Source organism: Myotis yumanensis, unplaced genomic scaffold (genome assembly GCF_028538775.1).
Source record: "Myotis yumanensis isolate MYYU_CA2020_CCGP unplaced genomic scaffold, mMyoYum1.0.hap1 SCAF_13, whole genome shotgun sequence".
In the NCBI taxonomy this organism is placed as follows: Eukaryota; Metazoa; Chordata; class Mammalia; order Chiroptera; family Vespertilionidae; genus Myotis; species Myotis yumanensis.
The window spans coordinates 44,195,683-44,219,814 of NW_027223764.1; the positions used below are offsets into that span (position 1 = coordinate 44,195,683).

Genomic DNA, 24,132 nt, shown 5'->3' on the forward strand with positions numbered 1-24,132 from the left:
TATATCCAGCCACCAGATGTCCTAAACGGATAGTCTATTAGACCAGTTTTCCAGCATTATCCTATATAATAAAAGCCTAATATGCTAAGTGTCTTGTCGTCTATTCAACCAATCAAAGTGTAATATGCTAATGATATGCTAAGGCCGCTCAACCGCTCGCTATGATGTGCACTGACCACCAGGGAGCAGACACTCCAACTGGTAGGTTAGCTTGCTGCTGGGGTCTGGCCGATGGGGACTGAGCAAGATGGGCCAGACATGCCCTGGAGCCCTCCCGTGGTCCCTCCCGTGGTCCCTCCCGAATCCCGATCCTGCACCAGTGGGGTCCCTTGGCCCGGCCTGCGCCCTCTCACAATCTGGGACCCTTCAGGGGATGTCAGAGAGCTGGTTTTGGCCCGATCCCGCAGGCCAGACTGAGAGACCCCACTGGTGCATGAATTCGTGCACCGGGCCTCTAGTGATTTAATAAACATTTTAATTTGATTGCTTGGTTACTTTTAGGGCAAATTTTAATTTGATTGCTTTTAGGTAAAGCATGCACTTTCTCATATTCATTTAGATTATCTGCCTGATCCTTGAAGTTATATGACTTTGCCTCATCTGCAATTACCTACCACTTTTTCTTCCTTCACTGGAAGTCTCTACTAATATGATCTTTACTGGATCATGTTTGAGTCTCAATAATTCTGAAATTACCTATTTTTAGAACTTAACTCTAAGGTTTAATTATTAACTTAACTACCACACAGCGATAAGGTGTGAAAAATGGCCAAACATTATTCTATACCATGTGACTGCTTATAACTACTCGATTACCACTGCTATAATAATTTAAGAGAGAAATGGGGTACACATTACAGGCTAAGAATGCCAATTCATTAATAGCATGTTTCAAAAAATCTGCAATGATGACAGGATGAACAATTTGTTAAGAAATTTCATAGGAATGCCTCAATATTGGGGGACAATAATCGCCAATGCAACAACAATTTCTTTTTAGTTTTATCCTTCCTGTTAATATTACTATATATAAAACTCAAAACTGTTCTTAAGTACATATGTTAGAATAAATGCCATTAAACACTAGAGAGTTCCTGACAATCTTCCTCAACTCTTTACATGTTTGTATACAAAATCTGTTCTTATATATTATACTATAAAATCGTCAAACTCTTACTATCCATGTCACCCAAAAAGAATGAGGAAGTGAAAATATTTCTGATGGCAGTACTCACATTCCTGCTTAAAGGTAAAATATTCAGTAAGGTGTCTGCATTCATGATTGCCTCTCAGAAGAAATAATGTGCTTGGGTATAGTATCTTCAGGACCCATAAATATAAGACACACTGCAAAAGAAAATGTTTCCAGTGAATTTATCTTATATTTGTGTTTAACTTAGTTGTTTGATCATTGCTCCTTTTCCTCTAACCCTATTACACTTACATTCTCTATTACTCATTATTATCTTTTTTCTTTGTTCCTAACTAAAATGTAAACTCCTAGAAAAGTACCTAGCCAACAGAAAAAGATCAATAAATATTTGTTGAATAAATGAGTCAATCTATTTAACTACTTTAGATTTACAAATTGTTTGCTGTAAAAACAATTAGCAGGTTGGTCTCTTTCTTAGGTAGATCAACAAATAATAATGTAAAAAATTATAGCAGCTAACATTTATTGAGTACTTAACGATGTATCAAGCACTGTAAAATTAATCCTGCTCACTTATTTCTCTAACCCTATGATGTAATATTATTTCTATTTTACAACTGAGGAAACTAAAGCAGAGTTTAAGTAACTTGTCCAAAATCATGAAACTTGTAAGTAATGGAGATAGAATTCTGATCCTCTGATGTTAAGCATTAGGGCTAGGCCATGCTACCTAATGAAGGAAATAGCCACGTTTATGTTTATTTTGTAATAAGCAAATACTTTCTCTAAATAGATTTAACATAAGAAACAGAGTCACATTTTACTTATTTGGTTAAAAAAATAAGGACTATTTACTATGGAAATAATCTTGGTTTATATTACATATATAAAAAGAAAAAACAAACTTTATTTTTAACAAGTTAAGGTCTACTGAAATATGTAACTATTCACACCTTCATTTTATTCACAAGAAAAGAAGAATTAAACCAGAAAAATACTTATTAAAAAATAGTTATTAAAGAATTACCTGTCCTTCTTGCATATTTTGATTCTTTGTTATTTTCCTTTTATAACAATAAAATGTATTAAGAGTCAGCTACAAGGGCATACACACCACCATGTTCAGTTACCAACTAAGTTTCCTAAAAATGTTTATTGTTTTTGTCAAAGCCCCAGTCTTTTTGTTAAAGACTATTATCTGTTTTTCTTGAAGCCTTGAGGGAAGACTGAGGGGGCTGATAATGAAACTATGAATGGGAGGAAGTACTCAGGGTAATAAAGTTCCTAAGCGAATTTCAGTGGACAGAGTGCTGAACTCCCTTGGCCACTAGGTACCCTAGCATACTTCAGGGAAGTTGACAAAAAAACTGAAGAAAGGGATATAAACAATGGTAATCAGCATGGAAAGTCACCAGGTTAAGTCTTCAATATTTGCCAGGAGAGGTGGGTTAAGGGCATAGGCTTGGAGTCAGATGGCCTGACTGCAGCTATTACTAACAATGTGACCTTGGGCAAGTTTACTTAACCTTTCCAAGCCTGCAATTCCTCATCTCTAAAGTGGATAAAATAGCAGTACTCACCTCATAACATTGTTGTGAGGATGAAATTAACCAATGTGTGTTAAGTCCTTAGAACATGCTTATATACTTGGAACATATAAAATGCTCAACACAAGTATCTATTGGTAGACCTTTTATCCAGCAACTTTACCTTTAGGAATCTGTCCTACAGAAATAATTGGGCAAGTATGCAAAGATGCATAAATAACTTGGCTTAATGAAGCATCATTTGTAATGGAAAAAAACTGCAGAACACCTTAAGTATCTAACAATAAGGAGTTTATTAAATCTATTGTGGTTTAAAAAATAAATAAATAAATAAATCTATTGTGGTTTGTTTATTCAATGGGATACAATGCAGCTATTAAAAATGATGCTATATAGAACAGACTGTCAAATCTCAGAGGGAAGGTGGGGGTGAGTGGATGGGAAGAGATCAACAAAAGAACTTGTATTACATATGCATAACCCATGGACATACACCAGCCGTGGGCAAACTATGGGACCGAATCCGGCTGTTTGAAATGAATAAAACTAAAAAAAAAAGACCGTACCCTTTTATGTAATGATGTTTACTTTGAATTTATATTAGTTCACACAAACACTCCATCCATGCTTTTGTTCCGGCCCTCCGGTCCAGTTTAAGAACCCATTGTGGCCCTCCAGTCAAAAAGTTTGCCCACCCCTGACATAGACAATAGGGTGGTGAAGGTCTGGGGGGGTAGGGGGGGCAATGGGGCAGACTAGAAGGGGCCAATGGGAGAAAAAAGGGGACGTATGTAATACTTTCAACAATAAAGACTTAAATTTTTAAAAAAAGAAAAAATGATGCTTTAAATTTATATTTACTGACTTGGAATACTTCGCAGTATAAGGGTGTGTGAAAAAAAGCTAGTTACAGAAAAATATTATAATATAGTCTCATTTTCATTCAAAAAAGGAGAATATATAAATGTCAAATTATGTTATATGCCCGAAATGTAATCTTACAAATTTTAAAAAAATTTTAAAAAGGAGATATATTAGAAAATACATATTGTTCTATTTTAACCTGATTTTATTTATATAATTTTTATTTATATAATTAGAAAAGTAAAAGTAGAAAAAGAATCATCTACCATTAAGTGATAATCAACAGGTCATTTTAATGCCTCTTAAGTTTTTAAAAACAAATGAATAATTTCAGAATACACAGGATTCCATATGATATACTAGGGGTCTATTTAAGAGCTACAGAAGGAGGAATAGAAGTACTAGGGTTTAAGCAATAAATGCATTATAATGTGCTTTATTTAATCAGAGAAAATTCAATTATTCTTCTTTCACACAGGTTAATAGCTTTAGGGCTAAGAGAGAGAAATAGCACTAACTCCTTAGGGCTACTAGATAACAGGGCAATATAGATCCCCCAGTTTACTTATAATTTCCACTGAGAAAAATGGCAATTATATAAACAGAGTAATACAGGGAAGTTAATAGATTATTTTGAATAACAGAAGAGGAATAAATAGTAGCTTTACCTAAAAACATCAGAAAATACTGAGGTATTAAAAAGAACCCAACACAGGTACTTTAAGAAACTTATTTTACTAGGAATTAATGAAAATCATCTATGATAACACTTAAAAGCAAATCAAATGACAGTACATGATCATTACCTCTATACTAAAATAACCTCTGTCCACATAATCACCAAGAAAAAGGTATCGTGTATTAGCAGGTGATCCTCCTACTTCAAAAAGTTTCATCAGATCAAAAAATTGGCCATGGATGTCACCACACACTGAAACAAGAAGATTATTAGATATGAAAAAAACACACTCTGAAATAACAAATTTTACTTAAATTCTAATTTATTTTACATAAGGGATATTATAAATTCTATCAAGAAATGTCTGAGAAGGCAGTCATCTGTGAAGAATCATGATAGGGATGCTGTGTACCCAAGTGTTCATGTGCTCAAGATACAGAACAAGATGTAATAAAAGTAATAAAACTTGAAGCCAGCAACAAAATTTTCATCTATATATTATAATGCTTCTCTTTAGAAAACCAACCATGTGTGTCTTAGGATGACAAAATTATAATGATGGCAGTAAAAACGCCAATCTAACTCAATACTTTCTGTATACTTCTAAGTAATTATCTTTGGTATCTGATATGATATTTAGGTATTTGTCCCTAATGACAGAAAGCAAAGTAATTAAGTATTTATTGAATCAAACTGAATTATGGCCAACACAACCAATGAAACCTTCAAAACAGCATATTAGACTAACTTCTGCACTCAGATTATTTAGGATCATATTTATTCACTGAAAATAGGGGAAAACTTTAAAAAATAATGTAAATTTCAAGATAATGTCCATGTAATATTAATTTAGTATATGCTATGATTAAAAAGGAGACAGCTCCATATTGAGGCAATTAAATAATGGTGTGATAAAAAAATAATATCCAAAACATAAATAAATGTACCTGTAATTGGAGCCTCTACTTCTATCATGGTTTTTTCTCTCCGAAGGATGGCAGCACCCTCATTGATAATTCTAAGTGCAATTTCTTCATCTACTCGACCTTCTTTTACTAAGTGGTTCTTCAGAACATCAACCCTAGGTATCCCATCCATATCAAATACTTCTTCAGATGTCAAGCGATGTGTTGGGGGGAAAGGGACAGCTGCAATTTTATTTTAATGAAGAAAAAATAAGTCACAATATATTATATTAATATAAAACTAATAAATAGATCTAGGTAAATAAGAGTAAAAAATAAAAAGGTGGTTTTTGTTCTTCATTTATTGGATAGAAGTCTTAATTTTTTAAAAGCCTTTAAAAAAAAGCAAAGTATACTTCTTTTTATTAATCAGTATATAACATTTTGTTTGTTGAGAATTATTAGAGAAATGAATTGTCTCACAAAATTAAAGTTTTTTCAGGATAACCAGAGCTTTTTTCTTTAAGATAAAACATTTTTTTGGCAGAACTCTCAAAACATATCATACACTTTTCACCTCATATGAAGTACAATAAATATAACTTAATACTACATAAGCCTGAATAGACAGAAATCCCAAATATAAGGTGATCCACCATGGTCCTAATAAGAATATAAAAAACATTGTTTTCTGGCCAACTTGAATAGAAACTTTTAGGGATATAGATAAAACAGCCAAATGCTTTCTTCTGAAATTTAAATTAATTTAGATGCATGCATAGATTTCAAACATTAATAAATCATGACAATTTTGAAATACTGCTTTTCTCCTACCTTCATGTTTCACAAAACACCCATTTGAAATAGTTATACACACCTTCAACATCAGTATATTCCTTATCATTGAGTCATTTTCTAAGTCATCTAATACTTTTTAAAAGCAAATTATCTTCACTTCCATTTAAGTTGTTTAAGAAAAAGCACTTTTTGAATATATGTAAAAAGTGATCACTGAAAATTTATCCTAAGCTACAGTCTTAACTACTGAAATAATTGGCCTTTTTACTCCTGTAGTACATATATATATAGTTTACACAAGTAATCACCAACTATACTGTTTTAAACTGAAATTTTTTAAATGGAACAGGAAACAGGAAGGTATATTTTCAATGGTATCTAGCACAATTTGAAGTCATATATATAGCAAAAATTACTATATATCTGTTGTTTATTTGATTCATTTTTCACTGAATCCAACAAGTGAGTTCTTTATGCATTCAAGATCACTGAAGTTGTTTTAGGCTCTTTATCAAATACTACTTTGTTTTTCAAAATAAAGAGAAATTTATAGTAAGAGTCTACATACAGACTCAAATGTAAGACAGCTCCCTCTTTTCTGAACTAAAACTTTTTGGGGGAAAAAACTCATATGCCTATACAGTTTATAGTATTTTCTTAATGTTTCATTGTGATTAGCAATTACTATATAGAAGACTGGAAATATAAAGGAACAACTGCTTCTTCCTATTTCATAACTTGGAGTAACTAAAGAAGGGGGCTGGGCTAGAATTACATTAATTATGGAAGGAAGAATAATAAATAAGCACGTTCTCATACAAGGGAAAAAAAGAACTCGATCCTTTAAAAGTGCAGATGAGGAAAAAATTTTAGGAAAAACTCAATCCCTTAGAAGTGAGATAAGAACTGATGTAGAGGGATTGTCAACCACTTCTAAAAGATTCTGAAATCACCAATCCCTCTTGCTTTCTTCTTCTTTGTTTTGACACTTAGTAAAACAAAACTTGAACTTGCTCTTTTCCCCTTGATTAGAATACATTTATTCCCATTTCTTTTTACTACCTGAAACAGGCATTGAATACATTTAATTCCCTCAAATATACTATTTCTAGATTCTAGTAAAATAAAAATCTTTCCTAAAATATGTTTTTCTCCAACTAAAGATTAAAAAGCCCAGCTGGTGTGGCTCCGGGGTTGAGCACTGACCTATGAACCAGAAGGTCATTGGTTCCATTCCCGGTCAGGACACAAGCCCAGGGTTTCAGGCTCAATCCCCACAGGGGAGTGCAAGAGGCAGCCGATCAATGACTCTCATTGTTAATGTTTCTCTCTCTCTCTCCCTCTCCCTGATATCAATAAGAACATATTTAAAAAAATTACACAAACTATTATATACTAGTGGCCCGGTGCATGAAATTCGTGCACATTAAAAGGGAATAATTAGAGGAAATGTTTTAATATTGCTATTTGCCCTTTCTCTATAATAGAAATGTCAGAGATGAAAGAAAATTAGTAAAATGTATATGAAAATCTTCCACCTGTCAGAGTCTGGGGCACGCCGTGGGACCCAGAGTCAAGCCCCCGCCCACCCGCGTGCACCTCGAAATCACGCGAGACCCAGACCCAGCTGGCCCCACCCCTGTCAAGCCCGCTGGGCTGAGCGGAGGTGCGCAGCCTCAGGTCCCCAGGCCCAGCGCTGGGCAGGGGGTGCAGCCTCAGGTCCCCCGTCAAGCCCCGCCGGGTGGAGGGCGCAGCCTGAGGTCCCCCAGCCTGGCGCCAGGGTGAGGGGTGCGGCCTCAGGTCCCCCAGCCCTGGGCAGGGGGCGCAGCCTCAGGTCCCCCAGCCCGGCGCAGGGCGTGGGGTGCAGCCTGAGGTCTCCCGGCCTGGCGCTGGGGGGTGGGGCGTGGCCTGAGGTCCTCCTTCAAGCCCTGCTGGGCAGGGGCACAGCCTGAGGTCCCCCGTTAAGCCCCGCTGGGCCGAGGGCGCAACCTCAGGTCCCCCAGCCCGGCACCAGGGCAGGGGGTGCGGCCTGAGGTTCCCCGGTCCGGCGCCACGCAGCCTCAGGTCCCTACTGATCGCTTGTTATAGCTCGTTATGGGAATCCCGCCTCCGATGTGGGTACGGCCATCTTGTATTACGGGAGCCCTGCCTCTGCTGTGGTCACAGTCATCTTGTGTTACGGGAACCCTGACTCTGCTGCGAGCACAGCCATCTTGTGATGGCATGATGGAGTGAGGGTCAATTTGCATATTACCTCTTTATTATATAAGATGATATAACCAAATTTGCTTTCATCAATAAACCAACTGTTTAAAAGCTACAGAAATTAACAATTGATTACTCAATAAATCAAAAGTTACTTTGGGGACACAAAAATGAGAAGTTTAAATATTTCTTAAATATAAATTTCTGAGATCAAGATAAGATCATATTTTTCTCATTAGGCCAAGAGAATTTCTTAATCACTTTACTTAGGAAAACAGGCACTGTTTAAGAGGCTGCATTCTAGATTATGTATACTTCATAATAATCAACAATTCCACTAATAAATGAATTCTGTCAAAATATAGAACTTCTTAAAAATCTATCTGGTGCCCTGACCGGTTTGGCTCAGTGGATAGAGCGTCGGCCTGCAGACTGAAGGGTCCCGGGTTCGATTCTGGTCAAGGGCATGTACCTTGGTTGCGGGCACATCCCCAGTAGGGGGTGTGCAGAAGGCAGCTGATTGATGTTTCTCTCCCATCGATGTTTCTAACTCTCTAACCCTCTCCCTTCCTCTCTGTAAAAATCAATAAAATATATATATAAAAAAAAATCTATCTGGTAGCCCCCACCCATCTTGTTCCAGTCAGCCAGTCATCAGTTGGCACTGCATGTTTTCATGCATGTTGTGAAAGTCACACTGAGGTACTACCCCCTCTTTAACCAAGAGCCAAAATGTCTTTATTTATGGGGTAGGGGGTACGGGAGTGGAGGATAAACTGTCTCCATGCTCATCAGTAAGTTATCTATAGACCTATGCTTTTTCACTTCTTTTTCAACTCAAGGAACACTTTTACATTTCAGGACCAGCTGGGATACCTTTTATTTATTTACTAGAGGCCGAATTTTGTGCACGGGGGAAGGGGGTCCCTCAGCCTGGCCTGCACCCTCTCGCAAATCTGGGACCGCTGACTCCTAACTGCTCGCCTGCCTGCCTGCCTGCCTGATCACTCCAAACACCTCTGTCTGCCTGCCTCATTGCCCCTAACACCTCTGCCTGACTACCTGACTGCCCCTAACCACTTTCCCCTGCTGGCCTGATTGCCCCTAACTGCTCTCCCCTGCCGGCCTGATCGCCCCTAACCACCTCTGCCTCGGCACCCACCACCAGGGCTTTGTCTGGAAGGACGTCTGGAAGAAGTCTGGTCTATCTGGTCTAAATAGCATATTACCCTTTTATTAGTATAGATTTTTTTAAGTCCTCAACTGAGGATATTTTTTCCATTGATTTTTTTAGAGAGTGGAGGGGGAGAGAGAGAGAAACATTGATGTGGGAGAGACACAAGGAGTGGTTGCCTGGGCTGGGGATTGAGCCCTGCAACCAGGTACGTGCCCTTGACTGGGAATAGAACCCACAGCCCTTCAGTCTGCAGGCCAAAGCTCTATCCACTGAGAAAACCAGGCCAGGGCTGGAATACTTTTAAGGAATGGGTACAAGTTAAGGAGTGAAGAAATGCCACCCTAGATAAAAGGTAAAAATTATGGAAGATCAGTGTTGTTCTAACAACACAAACTGAAAGTGGAGAACAGGGAGTTTCAAAATAATATGTTTTAATATATCAGTACATAAGAAAATAAGAGGAAAAAGGCATGTGCTCTTTGGTAGGTAGGAAAGGAGCTTTAGCAAGTGGTCTAATCAGGCAAAAGAAAACTTACCAAGTAGAATTTGGCCTAATAAGGTATTAATTATTGACCCTACTGGTCAATAGAGGGTTCAATATTTTTCATCAAAAATTAATATTATCACCCTAGCTGGGTAATTCATTTCGTTAGAGCATTATCCCAATACGCTAATGTTTCAAGTTTGATCCCTCGGTAGGGCACATACAAGAATCAACCAATGAATACATAAGTAAAACAACAAATCGATGTTTCACGTGCTCTTTCTCTCTAAAATCAATCAATAAAACTATTTTTAAAATTAATATTCTCAAATTACTTTGTTTGGCAACTTCTAATTTTAAAGCATTTCCATCTATTTTCAGGCTTTCAAGAGGTTTTTCTTTTTTATTTCTAATTCATCTTCAGTCCATTATTCCTGCTTTCCTAGGTTTTTCTTCCTATACATTTTTCTCCTTATTTTCAGACTATTTTTCCTGCTCTTCTATATTTGTGATAGGGAAAAACCAGAACATAAATGTATGTAATTGTAATGTAAATGGTCAATAATTGAAATGGCTAAAATGGAGGATTAGCTGGAACAACCTAAAGGGCTATAAAATCACATCAAATCACCAAGTTTCCAACACTAGCAAACCTGATTTGATAATATTCATTTTGACCAAACTGCCCTGTTCAAAAACTTTCTTTAATCCAAATTTTACCATGATGAGCATATCTTTTTAGTAATCAATAACATTCACAGGGTATTTCATTCAGATTTAATGTATTGGTGCTAAAAAACAAGGCCTAAAAAAGATTTAATTTAGGAAGTTGGAAAAATAAACCAGGAACACAGATTGATCAGGGATGTGGGAAGGACGGAGATCTTATTTTTCTACTACTGAGTAAGAAATCCTGAAAATTAATCCTGTTCCCCAAGTATAAGCAAAGGCTGCAAACGATTAGGCCCCCTGAGGCTTCCAACACCAATTGGGTTGCAGCCAGTGCCAAATGAACAACTTTACTCCAAAGTGCCATTCAGATGCCTGTGCTGCTATTGGCAACGATGTAAAATGAAGTCCCCCCTGTCATCTATACTTCTGAATTTTTCTTTGTATTTTTTTTAACTTAAAAAAAATTTTTTTATTGATTTCAGAGAGGAAGGGAGGGGGACAAGAGAGATAGAAACACCAATGATGAGCATTATTGATTGGATGCCTCCTGCATGCTCACTACAGGGGACAAAGCCCACAACCAGGACATGTGCCCTGATGGGGAATCAAACCACGACCTTCTGGTTCATAGGTCAACTTTCAACCACTGAGCCACACTGGCTGGGCTCTCTGTATTTCTTTCACTTATTCCATGCCATCCTCTGGCTGTTCTCCTCCCTCTGAATCTTTTTCACTGAGGCCTCTATAATTCCCATTACAAGCAAAAAAAAAAAAAAAAAAAAAAAATCCACCCCTCCCTGCCCCCATTTTACTCTTTGTTCAAAGAACTCCTGTCTTCATCTCTCTACCTTAATTAAATCTTAGTTCCCCTGAAGAACATTTCTCACACACATTTTTCAAAGTGAACACTCCTCATTAATCCACACTCCACTACTCCAGCAGAGAAAAAAAGTTCAGTCTTTAGCTCCCCATTACCATTTCCAACATCATCACTTCACTGAAGAAAAAAACACCTCCTCCTTTGAAGTCACTGCCTTTGTTAAACTTCTACATCTCTCATATGAAACTCACAATACATAGGAATGAGGAGTAAGGGAGAATTACTTGTTTTGTGTTGTTTTTTCATGTTTTTATTGATTTTAGGGAGAGAGGAAGGGAAAAGGATAAAGAGATAGAAACTTTGATCAGCTGCCTCCTGCACGTCCCTACGGAGGATTGAGCCCAGGCATATGCCCTGACCAGGAATCAAACTGGCGACCTCTTGATTCATAAGTTGATGCTTAACCACAGAGCCACACTGGCTGGGCTGGGTTATTTTTAAGATCAGAGACTTAACTATGTTTATCTGCTCAAAGGAATGACCCAATGGAGAGTCAAAGGCAGAAGAAACAGAATCGGGGGACGTGCGTGGGGTATGGGAGTCAGAGCACAGAGAGAATGTGTAGTATTGGATAGGAGGAATACCTCTTCCCTGAGATAGGAAGAAATATAAAGGTAGCTATCCCTTATTTTGACAACTAAGCTTCTTGAAAAAGTAATCTACAACGGATATCTTCATCTTCCCACTTTTTGTCTATTCTCCCTTGGTCCTGGAAAACCGGGGAGGGAATTTCCCCCACTCCTCCTGGAATTACTATGACCTTATCAATTATTCCCATACTCCACAATAATCAGAATACTTATTCCAAAATTCAACATTCTTGCCCTGGCTGGTGTGGCTCAGCTGGTTGAGCACCAAAGAGTTGCCAGTTCAATTCTCGGTCAGGGCACATGCCCAGGGCTGTAGGCTCAATCCCCAGTTGGGGGCAAGCAGGAGGTAGCCAATTGATATTACTCTCTCACACAGATGTTTCTCTCCCTCTCCCTTCCTCTCTCTCTAAAATCAATAAAAACATTTTAAAAAAATTCAGCATTCTCCTGTTTCAAGACAGGTTTCATTACATAATATCTAAATTCTTTATCCTAGCCCAAACCGGTTTGGCTCAGTGGATAGAGCGTCGGTCAAGGGCATGTACCTGGGTTGCGGGCACATCCCCCGTGGGAGATGTGCAGGAGGCAGCTCGTCGATGTTTCTCTCCCATCGATGTTTCTAACTCTCTATCTCTCTCCCTTCCTCTCTGTAAAAAATCAATAAAATATATTTAAAAAAAATAAAATTAAATTAAATTAAAAAATAAAAAAAAAAAAAATAAATTCTTTATCCTAACATGGCATACAAGATTCTGTGATCTGACCCTTCCCTACATTTCCAACCCTCATCTTTTGCACTACCTCACGTTCCACATATATCCTACACTATGGACACTTTATTTTCATTTTTTAAATTACATCATTTTAAAATTTTTACTTTGCATGCCTGTTTGGGGGTACACTATTCCTATCTTTTGCCTAATTTCTCCTTGTACTTAAACTCATTTCAGTGTTCCAATTATTGAAAAATTTTCCTAATGTTCCCAGACGAGGTTAAGGTCACCACCTCCTTTGTGGTTCCATAGCATAACATTTGATGCACCTATATCGTGGCACTTAGCAACTGCACTGTAAATATGTCTCCCCTATGAGCTTATGAGCTCCTTGAAGGGAGGGGGCTGTCTTTCATCTCTATATACCTAGAGATTGGAACATAGGTAACTAATAAGTGTTTACTGAATTGAAGATATACTACAGCTCCTAAAATATTTGTATATCTTGATACGAATTTATAGCGATAAAGACATATAGTGCTTTATTTATAGTTAAAGTATTTTCACATACATAATCCTGTATGATTCTCAGAGACATCCTGTTTGTAGGGCAGGTTTTATCTCCATTTCACAAATGAGGTAACAGTTTTGACTTAAATAACTCAAAGTATTTCAACTAACTGGGTTTGAATCCTAGCTCTACCTTAACAACCATGGTAGAGCCATGATTGCAATTGAGACCTTCAAATGCTATTCCAATACCATCTGTCTTATACTAACGTGATGACAATGCTTTTGTAACTAAAAGACTCATCAGAAGTCTTCTTAATCATGAAAAACAGTCGCCAGAGGTAGAAGCATGCATTGGCCACATGCTCTTAAAGGAAAAGGTTCAATAAATCCTATAGTACTGTCTTCAAAATTTCAAAGTATCCTTTGGGTTCCTTTTAATTTGTGGTGGTTTTGTGAATACAATACCTTTTTGTCAAAACTGATACCCTTTCCCAGCTTATTTTTGTTATATTACCATTCTCTGTCACTCAGACTTAAAATTTTGGTGTCGTTTTTTTAGGCTCCAAGTCCTATTGGTTCTTCATATGCTCATTTTCTTACATCTCCATTACTGAAATCAATGTTAGCTAATTCAAGGTCTTACCACTTTGTGTACTAGAAAAATCTAAGTCTACTTTTTTTCCCCCTTGATTGTGTAAAGCACAGCTCAATTAACCTACTCAAAAACGTTGGGTAGTTTCTTAAAGGGGAAAAAAGTCTGAAACTTATTTTGTTTTTTAAAAAAATTTTTGTTTGATTTTGAGAGAGAGAGGAATAGAGAGAAACATCGATCTGTTGTTCCACTTGTTTATGCGTTCATTGACTGATTTTTGTATGTGTCCTGAACAGGGATGGAACCCACAACCTTGGAGTATTGAGACAACACTATAACCAAGCTACCTGGCCAGGGCCTGGAACTTATTTTCAGGGGCCTTCTCAATTTGTCTTCACATGTCATTCTAATCTCTGCCTCTAAATTTAATCAATTCCTAAAGCAAAATTAGTTGGATTATTGTTTCCTTTAAAAAGTTTTGCTCTTCCACCTCTTTCATTCCCATATCCAATAACTGATCCAATATATATCTACTGTTTAATATTACTCATAAGTTGTGTCATATCTGGTTTCTCTCTTTCCATTAATTCATGCCTTGGTCATTCTGTATTTGAACTACACCATTAATCTTCTGACACCCTGATTTAAGCCTCTCCTCTTCTAACATTTTGTTCTACACAATACCACATTAGCTTTCAAAACTAAGATATTGGATCATTCCTCTACTTTGAAACCTTCAACAATAATAATGGTGATGGCTACCATTGCTGAATACTTATCATGTGCCAGGCCAGACACTGTGGTACACACTTTACCTGGACTATCTTCATTAATCCTTCAAAACCCCCATAATATTACTTCATTACCTCTACTTCACAGATGAGAAAATTGAGGCTTAATGGTATTAAGAATATTGTCCACAGTAAAAAGGTTATTAAGGTAGAGCTAGGATTCAAACCCAGTCAGCCTAACTCTAGAACCTGTGTTCTTAATCATGCAGAGGTTATACTGTTTATTAGCTTAAGTCCTCGCTTTTCAACTGGTGTACAAAAGATCCCTCCAACTTCATTTCCTGCCATTACTTGCCAAGCACTTTACACACTGTCACATATTTCACGCTTTAAAAAAACAACAACTCCATGCCTTTCTGCTGCTGTTTGTGCTACCAGAAAATATTTTCTCTACCCAGCCCTAACTTCTATCTAGAGAAATTCTACTTGTTCTTTAAGGCCCACCTCAAAACATAAGCCTTGGTGATGCTTTCTCTCCAGGTGACTCAGTCAATCCCTTTTTTACAGCTCCAACAGCACTTTGTACCTAGTTCATTGTTTATTTATTACAATAATGTCTCCTCCTCTAGACTGCCAGCACTCCAAGAGAATCTATCTAACTTAATATATTTAATTCCCCAATGTCTAATATAATACCTGGTGCAAAGCAGGTACTTAATAAATGTTGCACAAATAACCAGTTCCAATCCTCTACTTATCTGAAACCTACCCATCCTTCAAGGCCTCTTTACTCCTATACAAACTCTTGCTAGACCACTCCAGTCCAGAGTCTTCACAGCCTCCTTTGAATCCAAATAATTGCTGGCTCTGCCCCTTAGCTCACATTTATCAAACACACCCATCCATATGACATATAACCTTTCATGAGTACTTATTTCTCCAAGAACCAATACTGTATTTTATCTTTTTACACTTCTGTTGTTTTTCTACAGTTTTAGCATACAGCAGGCATTTAACAAATATCTCCCATTTGATTATTTAAGGTATCAAAATAAATTTTACATACCAAACAAGAATATCCAATTAGCTTCAGCTTATCTTATCTCTGTGTATAAGCATTTTTATGATGAAATAATGTAATATGATTGGCAGTAAAACATAACTCATTTAATAAATCAAGGTTCTTTTCACTAAACTTCCTTACAACTTTTTTGAAAATGTTTTTATTTCAGAGAGAGGAAGGGAGAGGGAGATAGAAACATCAATGATGAAAGAGAATCATTGATCAACTGCCTCCTGCATACCCCGTCCCTATTCGGGCTCGAGCCTGCAACTGGGGCATGTGCACTAACCAGGAATCAACAGAACTGTAACCTCCTGGTTCATAGGTCAACGTGGAACCACTGAGCAATACCAACCTGGTGTTTACCAATTCATTCAATGGCTCTGGAACCTGAACCTTTGCCTCACTAGTAAGTAGCTGTATTTCCTCCTTGGCATGTTCCTTCTAAGATGTCTTGTTACCACAGTGTGTTCTCTCTCTCGCTCTCTCACACACACACACACACACACACACACACACGTCTCTGTTCCTTTGCTTTCTCTGGGACACATAGTACTGAAGAATTATTTTAGTAGGCTTACGAATTTAATGGGGGTAGAAAAAAATAAAAAATCAATTTCAAGAGTTATCTTTTTACATAGGCAAGTCCACAAAATACCTCTAGTAAACAAAAATTAAAATTCAAGTTGGTTTAAAATATAATGAAATAGAATTAGCAAGAAACACTGAAGTAGCTATGTGACCCCAAGACCTATGTGTTTCATCTAAAAATCTGTAATGAGCCGGGCCAGTGGTGCTTAGTGGTTGAGCATCTATCTATGAACCAGGGGGTCACGGTTCAATTCCTGGTCAGGGCACATGCCAGGGTTGTGGGCTTGATCCCCTGTGTGGGAGGTGCAGCAGGCAGCCAATCAATGATTCTCTCTCATTATTGATGTTTCTATTTCTATCTCCCTCTCCCTCTCCCTCCCTCTCTGAAATAAATACAAATATTAACAAAAATAAAAATAAATAAAAATCTGTAATGAAAAATAAGCAATCCTAATAAAGGTAAGGTACTGGAAAACACTTTAGCCAAATGACCTAAGCAGGGCAGGCTAGCAACAGAACCTAAGTAAATCAAAGGTTGCCCATCAGAAAATATATCAGCTTTAAAAAATTTAAAACACATACACTTCAGTGTTTTGGTTTAATCAGAAAATCTGATAATTTAAGAAATCAGGTTAAAAATATTTATATTGAATCCAAAAGAAAGTCACATTGTGTGTGCTAAAATGAACATACACACTATATAGACCAGTGATGGCGAACCTATGACACACGTGTCAGAGGTGACACGCGAACTCATTTTTTTGGTTGATTTTTCTTTGTTAAATGGCATTTAAATATATAAAATAAATATCAAAAATATAAGTCTTTGTTTTACTATGGTTGCAAATAGCAAAAAATTTCTATGTGACACGGAACCAGAGTTAAGTTAGGGTTTTTCAAAATGCTGACACGCCGAGCTCAAAAGGTTTGCCATCATTGATATAGACAATGCACTTTAAGTGATAAAGTACACTTTTTTAAAAAATTAAGGCTAAAAGATTCAATCATCTCAAGGGACAATCTAGTCTTACAAATCTGGGTACATTTTTAAAGTATCTGGAAAGAAAAGGAAGTGTCTGTACAATTTAGGTCAAGCAAATTTGGGGGGGGGGGGGGGGGGCCGGGGAGAGCAACATACATAAAATTCAAAGTTTTATGCTTTAATTAATTACCCATACCAACTTTGTGGATGTGGCAGTAAGGCACTCATGCAGATGCAGTTAGCTATTTTTCCTAGTTTGTTTCTATTTTCTTATTTCCAACTTCTTATCTAAAAGAATAGAAAAATGCTTAACAGAAAATAGTTAAAGAAGGCATACTAGTCTCACCTAAAGCATTTGGGCTACATAAACTTTAAAAGAGAAGAATTATACCAGAGCCATCAGCTGGAGTGGGCTCAGAACTAAATTTGCTTTAACTAACCAGAAAGCCTAATTACTCATTATTAGTGATATGGAATTACCACTAATAATTTCAGTGAAGAGCTAATTACATTTATACATGAATCACCTATAGTATTCCAACATCTCAAACTTCACATGAAGTGAATTTCAGACACCTGATATTCAACACTGAAAGACCTAGCTCCTCCCTTTAAAATCCATGTAACTATAAAATACAGGCCTCTTGACTAGAAGTGTTAAGAGTATAAAATTGAGAAAAGGAAAAGTTCCAGGGTATAAACGACTACTTGTATTCGATACCAACAATGGTCTCCATAATATTACTAATATGAAATGGTACAACTGCAAAACCAGCACATATTGTACTTTGTAAAAAATCTGGATTTTAACAAGTTTTAAAATTGATTGAATGAACACTGTGGATATCTTCTCTGTCATCAAATGTAACATTATGGTATGCAATTATTGAATGAGGAATGCAAGAAAGAAGCTGAAATCTAAAAGTGGGTTTCTGTATGAAAGGTGAATTTCCCAGTAATTTCTGAGTAAGCCAGAGATGAGACTCCATGTGCAAACTAGTCTGTTGCAAACTATCTCTATAAACATGTGATCCACATCAGGCATTCCAACTGGCTAACAAACACATTAAAGAAATGAAAGTTGTCTTGATGAAAACTATACTATTGAGTACATGAGATCTTATACCTATAAACTCTATTTAACTATGATTTTCTATTTACTAAATCAAATTATTTTTATTCCATATTCAAATATGACTGTTTTGGAATCACATCTTACCCCTAGAATACACCTTGTCTGAAATCTTATTTTTACTGTATTTAAGTAGTACAGGGAAAACATTTTATTTATATATATATATATATATATATATATATATATATATATATAAAATGACAAGAAACAAGAAGATACACAGCATAAGAATAGCATAAACTCATTGTTCAGGAATGTGATTGATTGTCCCATCCAACAGTAGGGTGGAAGTGCCCAGGAAATGAACACATAACACAGATATATAATCAGAAAATGAAGAGGCAGCCCATGTCTCCTGTGCCCACCCGGACAAAAACTCCAGTATTTCATAATAGGATGAATGCCTGAACTACCAATCTTTCTCTCTTTCTTTTTAAGAAGATTTCACAGGACCAGGATCCCATAAACTCTTTATTCAACTCATTCCAATGCCTGGCCCAGCCGGATAGACTACTAACTTTTAAAAATTATCTGCAGAAGCCTGGATACAAATTAGTGTTATTATTAAAGGAGGCTCAAATGGAAAACTTAAAAATAACACAAAGGAAAAACTTTTTCTTGTTTTTAAATATTTTAATGGAAACATACCTGGTCACTAGGCTTAACAGTGTTTAAACATTGTGCCAGTATATTTGAGAAACTAAATTAAATAAATAAACAAAAGAAGTCTCTATCTTTCAAGAATAAACGTAATACAATAAAAAAAAACTTTATTCTATAATGATTTCAATTTATTGACCAAGCCACATGGTAAAGAAAAAAAATCATTCCAAATCGTTTTTCACCTCCACGGAAGAGTTTGCAGTGGATGGGCTCGCCCAGAAAGCATGGAAATCGAAGTAACTCTCAACTAGCCCTCTATTTTTTTTTTTTTTTCTATTTTAAATGCATCTGATGACCTGTTGTGGGTAAACATCCATAAATTCGGCCCCAGCTGAGAAATATTTAACTTTTCCTTCCACGGGGAGTGTATGGGTGTGCGCTCGAAGGGCAGGGGTAACCCTTAGGCCTTTGACCAGTGTTGACGGTTTTCTAAATTTTGTAAACGCTTCTTTCTATCCACGAGGCTTTTTTGTCTTTTATGCTGCCTTTTCTCCATCTGTTCTGCACCTAAAGCCGGGTCCCCAAATCCTGCCTCATCCCTTCGCCCTGGTCTAACCCCACATGTTCCCCCGCGCGGGGTGGCCGCGGAGTCCCGGCGCGAACCCGGGGGGCCGGCTCTAACTGGGGGCGCGCGGGGCGGGCGGCTGTCACCGGGGCGCGGGCGCGGCCAGAGCCGAGATGTCTGACGGCTCAGCCCCCGCCCCGCGTGGCGGGCGGTCGGCGCCCCTCGGTCCGTCCCGGCAGCCCGGCGTGCAGCTGTCGCCGAGCAGGAAGCTCATCGCGGCCCCGGGCCGCTCGGACGGGCCCAGCGGGAAAAGGAAGGAGCTCGTCGCGGCGCCCCGCGGCCCCAGCCCTTCGGCTCCGAGGCCGAGCGCGAAACCCCCGCACCGGCCCGCAGGCCGGCGAGACCGCGGAGCCGCCGCCACCGGCTCAGCCCAGCCCAGCAGGGGCCCGCCCAGGGGCCACTCCCCGAGGGAGGCAGCCAGTCACTCGCCCGCCCTTCCGGGCCGCTCGGGAGGGACGGTCTCCGCCCGCCCTCACTCAGCGCCTCGGGCCGGGCCCCCAGGGCTCCGTCCACCTCTCACCTTTGACGACGCGGTCAGCCCCGGGAGGGGGCGGCGGGGGCGGGGGCGGGGGCGGTGCGGCCCGGGCCGGCTCCGGGGCGGCCATGCTGGGCCCGGGGCTCGGCTCGGCGTTGGGCCGGGCGGGGTTGGGGGCGGGGGCGGCGGCTACCAGAGCCAAGTGGCGGCGCCGCCGGGGAACATGGCGGACCCTCTTTCCCTACAGAGGGGCTCGGACCGGCATGCACCGCGCGGGCGGGGGCGGGGGCGGGGCAGGCTCTAGGGACCTGGTCAAAATTACTGCGGCTGGAGCAGCAGGACGCGGCCAAGGGATCAAGTTAAAATTCTGGGCAGGCAAAAACCGAAGCGTGAGGAGTGAGGGTTGCCCGTGGCTAGCTGCTGCGGTGAAAGGAGAGCCAGTAAGAGGGGAAGACGTGATGAAATCTCAGACTCTCCTACCAATAGAAAAACAAGTGTAGAACAGTTTGGCTACCGGATCTGGGCGCTTTGGTTGGTAAGGGACGAGAGAAATAGAGGAGGCACTGCAGGTTCCACAAAGTGATCGTTCACAGTGGCGTTGGAGAGGGAATCTGGCCCTTGTGTGTAGAGCCTGGGATTGTTAAGACGGATGGCACAGAGTAAGAATGAATGCAGGTAGGGATGGTTAGGCTCCGAGGTTAAGAACCAAATAGGTAAGGGAAAGGAAGGGGTGACATCAAAAGATACTCCAAGAGTCTACAGATTCACCTGAAAAGAGCACACCTGCCTCTTGGTTCATTCAGAAGTTCTGTTTGGAAGGCCGAGGAACAAGTAGAGAATTGGAAATTAGTTCCTGGTAAGAAATAACTTCATGTGGTGTTTCCGTGCTCGTACAGAATCCGCGTACAGGTGACTTATGAAACCTAAATAGAGATGGATATTCATGGGGAAGAGGACATTGGGACAAGAACTGACTGAGGCCTGGCTGGCTCAGTGGTTGAGCCTCGACCTATGAACCAGGAGGTCACGGTTCGATTCCCGGTGCGGGCACATGCCGGGGTTGTGGGCTTGCTGGGGGGCATGCTGGAGACAGCTGATCAATGATTCTCATTGATGTTTCTCTCTCCTCCCTTCCTCTCTGAAATAAGTAAAAAATATGTTTAAAAAAGAACTGATTGACTACTCAGTAATTATCACCAGCAGATGTACTGGATCATGGATAGAGACCAGCACATCCACAAAGATGTATGTATCTTGATGGCACAGGATGCAAGTGGGAGGGGTGAGAAATTCCTGCCCATCCTCCTGCTCAGTACTGCATGTGCTCAGAATCTGTTCATAATGGGTGGTAATTAGATAAGCAGCGGTCCTACGGTCTCAAAGAGCACATTCTACCTCTTCTTTTTGTCAGACTCAATGATCCTGAGCTCTGGGGTAAAAGAGAAGAGGGATACCCAATAGGTATTCTTTGCAAAGGGAACCCACAAAATATCTTTTAGAGGGAGGAGAATTTGGGAGTGGGACGGGGTAAAAATGATTTCAGGCATGGAAGTGCAATAATTCCACAGGGGAAGGGAAGGGAGGAGCAGCCATGGAAAGAGAACAAGGGAGGGAGAGGAGGCACATCACAAACTTATAGAGCGAGGGCACCAAGAATACATAGGTCAAGAGTGAATTTATAAGAGTTTGAATCTCTAGAAAATCTCCCCAAGGAGGGAAGGAGAAAGCAGGTAATGTATTTAGTGCCTCTTGGAAAGGGGTAGGAAATATACTGGCAGCAGCAGTAACAGGGAAAGTCACTCCATTTTAGGGCACATTGACTCCTACCTTGAATATATATCCTTCAACTATCCTTCAACCCTTAAACTCTTTGGCTCCTCACTTTCACTGATTCAAAAGCCATATATATCCTATATAATCAAAGCCTAATATGCTAAGTGTCCAGTCGTCCGGTCAACCAATTAAAGTGTAATATACTAATGATAGGCTAAGGCCGCTCAACCGCTCACTATGATGTGCACTGACCACCAGGGGGAAGATGCTCTGATTGGTAGGTTAGCTTGCTGCTGGGGTCCAGCAGATCGGGACTGAGCGAGACGGGCCGGACATACCCTGGAGCCCTCCCGCAGTCCCTCCCTGGCTGGCCAACCTCCCGTGTCTCTCCCCTGCCCTGATCATGCACCGGTGGGGTCCCTCGGCCTGGCCTGCACCCTCTCGCAATCCGGGACCCCTCAGGGGATGTCAGAGAGGGGGCTTCGGCCCAATCCCACACGGGGAGCGCCACTCAGCCAGAAGCTGGGCTCACAGCTGGCAAGCGCAGCAGCAGTGGTAGCAGCGCTAAGGATGTCTGTCAGCTTAGGCCCACTCCCCCCTAAGCCGTCAGTCAGACATCCCCCAAGGGCTCCCGGACTGTGAGAGGGTGCAGGCTAGGTTGAGGGACCCCTCCCCCCCACCCCCCCAACTCCTCCCCACCCTCCCGTGCTCAGTGCACGAATTTCGTGCACAAAGCATCTAAAATATATATATATGCCAGCCCACACCAATATAAAAGAACAAGAGCATTAAAAAAGGGCTTTAAAAGACAATTAAATGACAAGGAATTAAATAGAACTATATTATAGATTTATTAATGAAAAATACTTTACAAAAACAGTATGTTTGGCCCTAAAATAGGTCAGCTGACTCTGAGGGTTTATAATGGGGACTGAGCAAGTGGCAGTAATGGCTCTGCTGCTGAGACAAGAGGGTGTGTTAGTGTGCCCGACTCCATCTGTTCAGAGGGCAAATGTTGGCAGTTCCGCATTCTAGGCCTAAGGTTTGGGAGCACAGGGAAGGCTGACAGTCTATAACACTTGGGTAGATGGGCTGCCCTGTGGTCAGGACAATGACCACAGGGCTTCATGTCCCTTCAAGAATGGGGGATGGGGAAGACAGGTAATACGGACAGGTAGATAAAATGAAGGGTAGAATTTGGTAATATAGTAGAGGAACAGAGGATCAGGGCTCAGGAACAGGTATGGACATAAAGTATCCAGGACTAAAATGATGACCTAAGGAATGGCTAGTGTCCAGAGTAATATGGATTCATTTTTAAAGTGGCTCAAATAAAGCCCTAAATAGCAGCTGCTTCCTTTTGCTAGGTGAATGGAAATTAGAATTTCAAATATTCCTTCTCAAAGAGCCACATCACATTAGAGATTCCTGGCACCCTTAGGAGAAACTGCCAGCTCTATGATGAGATGAGATTAGCACAACCCTGGCAGGGATGTAGGGTACGAACTCTGCACAGTACTGTTTAAAAAGAAAGCCGTGGCTCTCAGAGAGGAAACGGGTGACCCTTACCACCTGCTGTGCTGCAGGGCTCTAGTCCTGGTCTGCTCTCTTCTAGGGGCATCTGCTAGAACATACAGAAACTCCTGTCCCCCTGTCCTCCTGGGCCCAGGTTGTGGGGTATAACTGCTCTGCCTCCAGTCATCATCTGGGGGCATATCTACTCTCCGAGGACCAGGGGATCGAGACCCTGGAACAGGACCCAAATTCCAAGCTGACCTCAGGGGAACATGAAGACTGCTTAATGGTGGGGACACAGGGTGAACAATGGGAGCAGGGGAGGGTGAATGGAAAAGATCTCCCCATGACTGAGCATGAGGAACACGATGGCCCTGGTGTCTTTCTGGTAGTGTGGCAGAGTGGGTTAGCTCAGGCTTGTACCCTGGAGTAGTCAGGAATCTAGCCCCAATATGCTGGTTGGCCTCTGACCACAGTCCCCAAGAGGCATCTGTTCTGTTACGATGGGGGAGACTCCGGTAGTTCAAAGTCGTTCCTGCGTACTTGACCTGTTGGGAAGTTTCACCCCTGTCACACATAGCCAGAAACGGCTGGACACTCCTTGAAGTTCCTGGGAAGAGAAAAGAACCAAAGATTGAGCATCTTCAGTAAACCATTCTCCTTCCCAGAGGACCCTTCTTGGCTGTTCCTCCCAAATCCCCACCCCTCTAAGAGCATACACACAAGGGGAAGGAGGAGCCTACCTGTGCTTTTAATTTCATTTTTAATTACATCAAAATCAAGTCTCTTACCTTCAACCTTGGCAAATAAAGTAGTCTCCTGGATGCTGCCATACCTCATTCCACTACACACACACACACACACACA

At 40.2% G+C, this 24,132-nt stretch overlaps 2 protein-coding genes across 19 annotated transcripts in view; both read right to left on the reverse strand.

Moving 5' to 3' along the window:
- The window catches only part of PPP3CB (protein phosphatase 3 catalytic subunit beta), a 50,611-nt gene extending 30,416 nt beyond the window's left edge, over nt 1–20,195 (reverse strand). For 2 of the 7 annotated variants that reach the window (XM_070432979.1, XM_070432978.1), the window contains exons 1-4: nt 20,023–20,192; nt 5,191–5,391; nt 4,371–4,495; nt 1,236–1,347 (exon numbers count right to left, since the gene is read on the reverse strand). In XM_070432979.1, coding sequence (XP_070289080.1) covers nt 1,236–1,347; nt 4,371–4,495; nt 5,191–5,391; nt 20,023–20,107 — 523 coding nt within the window. In that variant the 5' untranslated portion in view covers nt 20,108–20,192. Of the gene's footprint in view, nt 1–1,235; nt 1,348–4,370; nt 4,496–5,190; nt 5,392–20,022 lie in introns of all 7 variants that reach the window. The other 5 variants (XM_070432976.1, XM_070432975.1, XM_070432974.1 and 2 more) reach the window with 4 other exon arrangements.
- Nucleotides 20,196–22,582: 2,387 nt separating this feature from the next.
- The window catches only part of USP54 (ubiquitin specific peptidase 54), a 118,997-nt gene continuing 117,447 nt past the window's right edge, over nt 22,583–24,132 (reverse strand). For 11 of the 12 annotated variants that reach the window (XM_070432980.1, XM_070432982.1, XM_070432985.1 and 8 more), the window contains one exon: nt 22,583–23,875. In XM_070432980.1, the coding sequence (XP_070289081.1) occupies nt 23,316–23,875 (560 nt within the window). In that variant the 3' untranslated portion in view covers nt 22,583–23,315. The remainder of the gene's footprint in view (nt 23,876–24,132) is intronic. The other variant, XM_070432992.1, reaches the window with a different exon arrangement.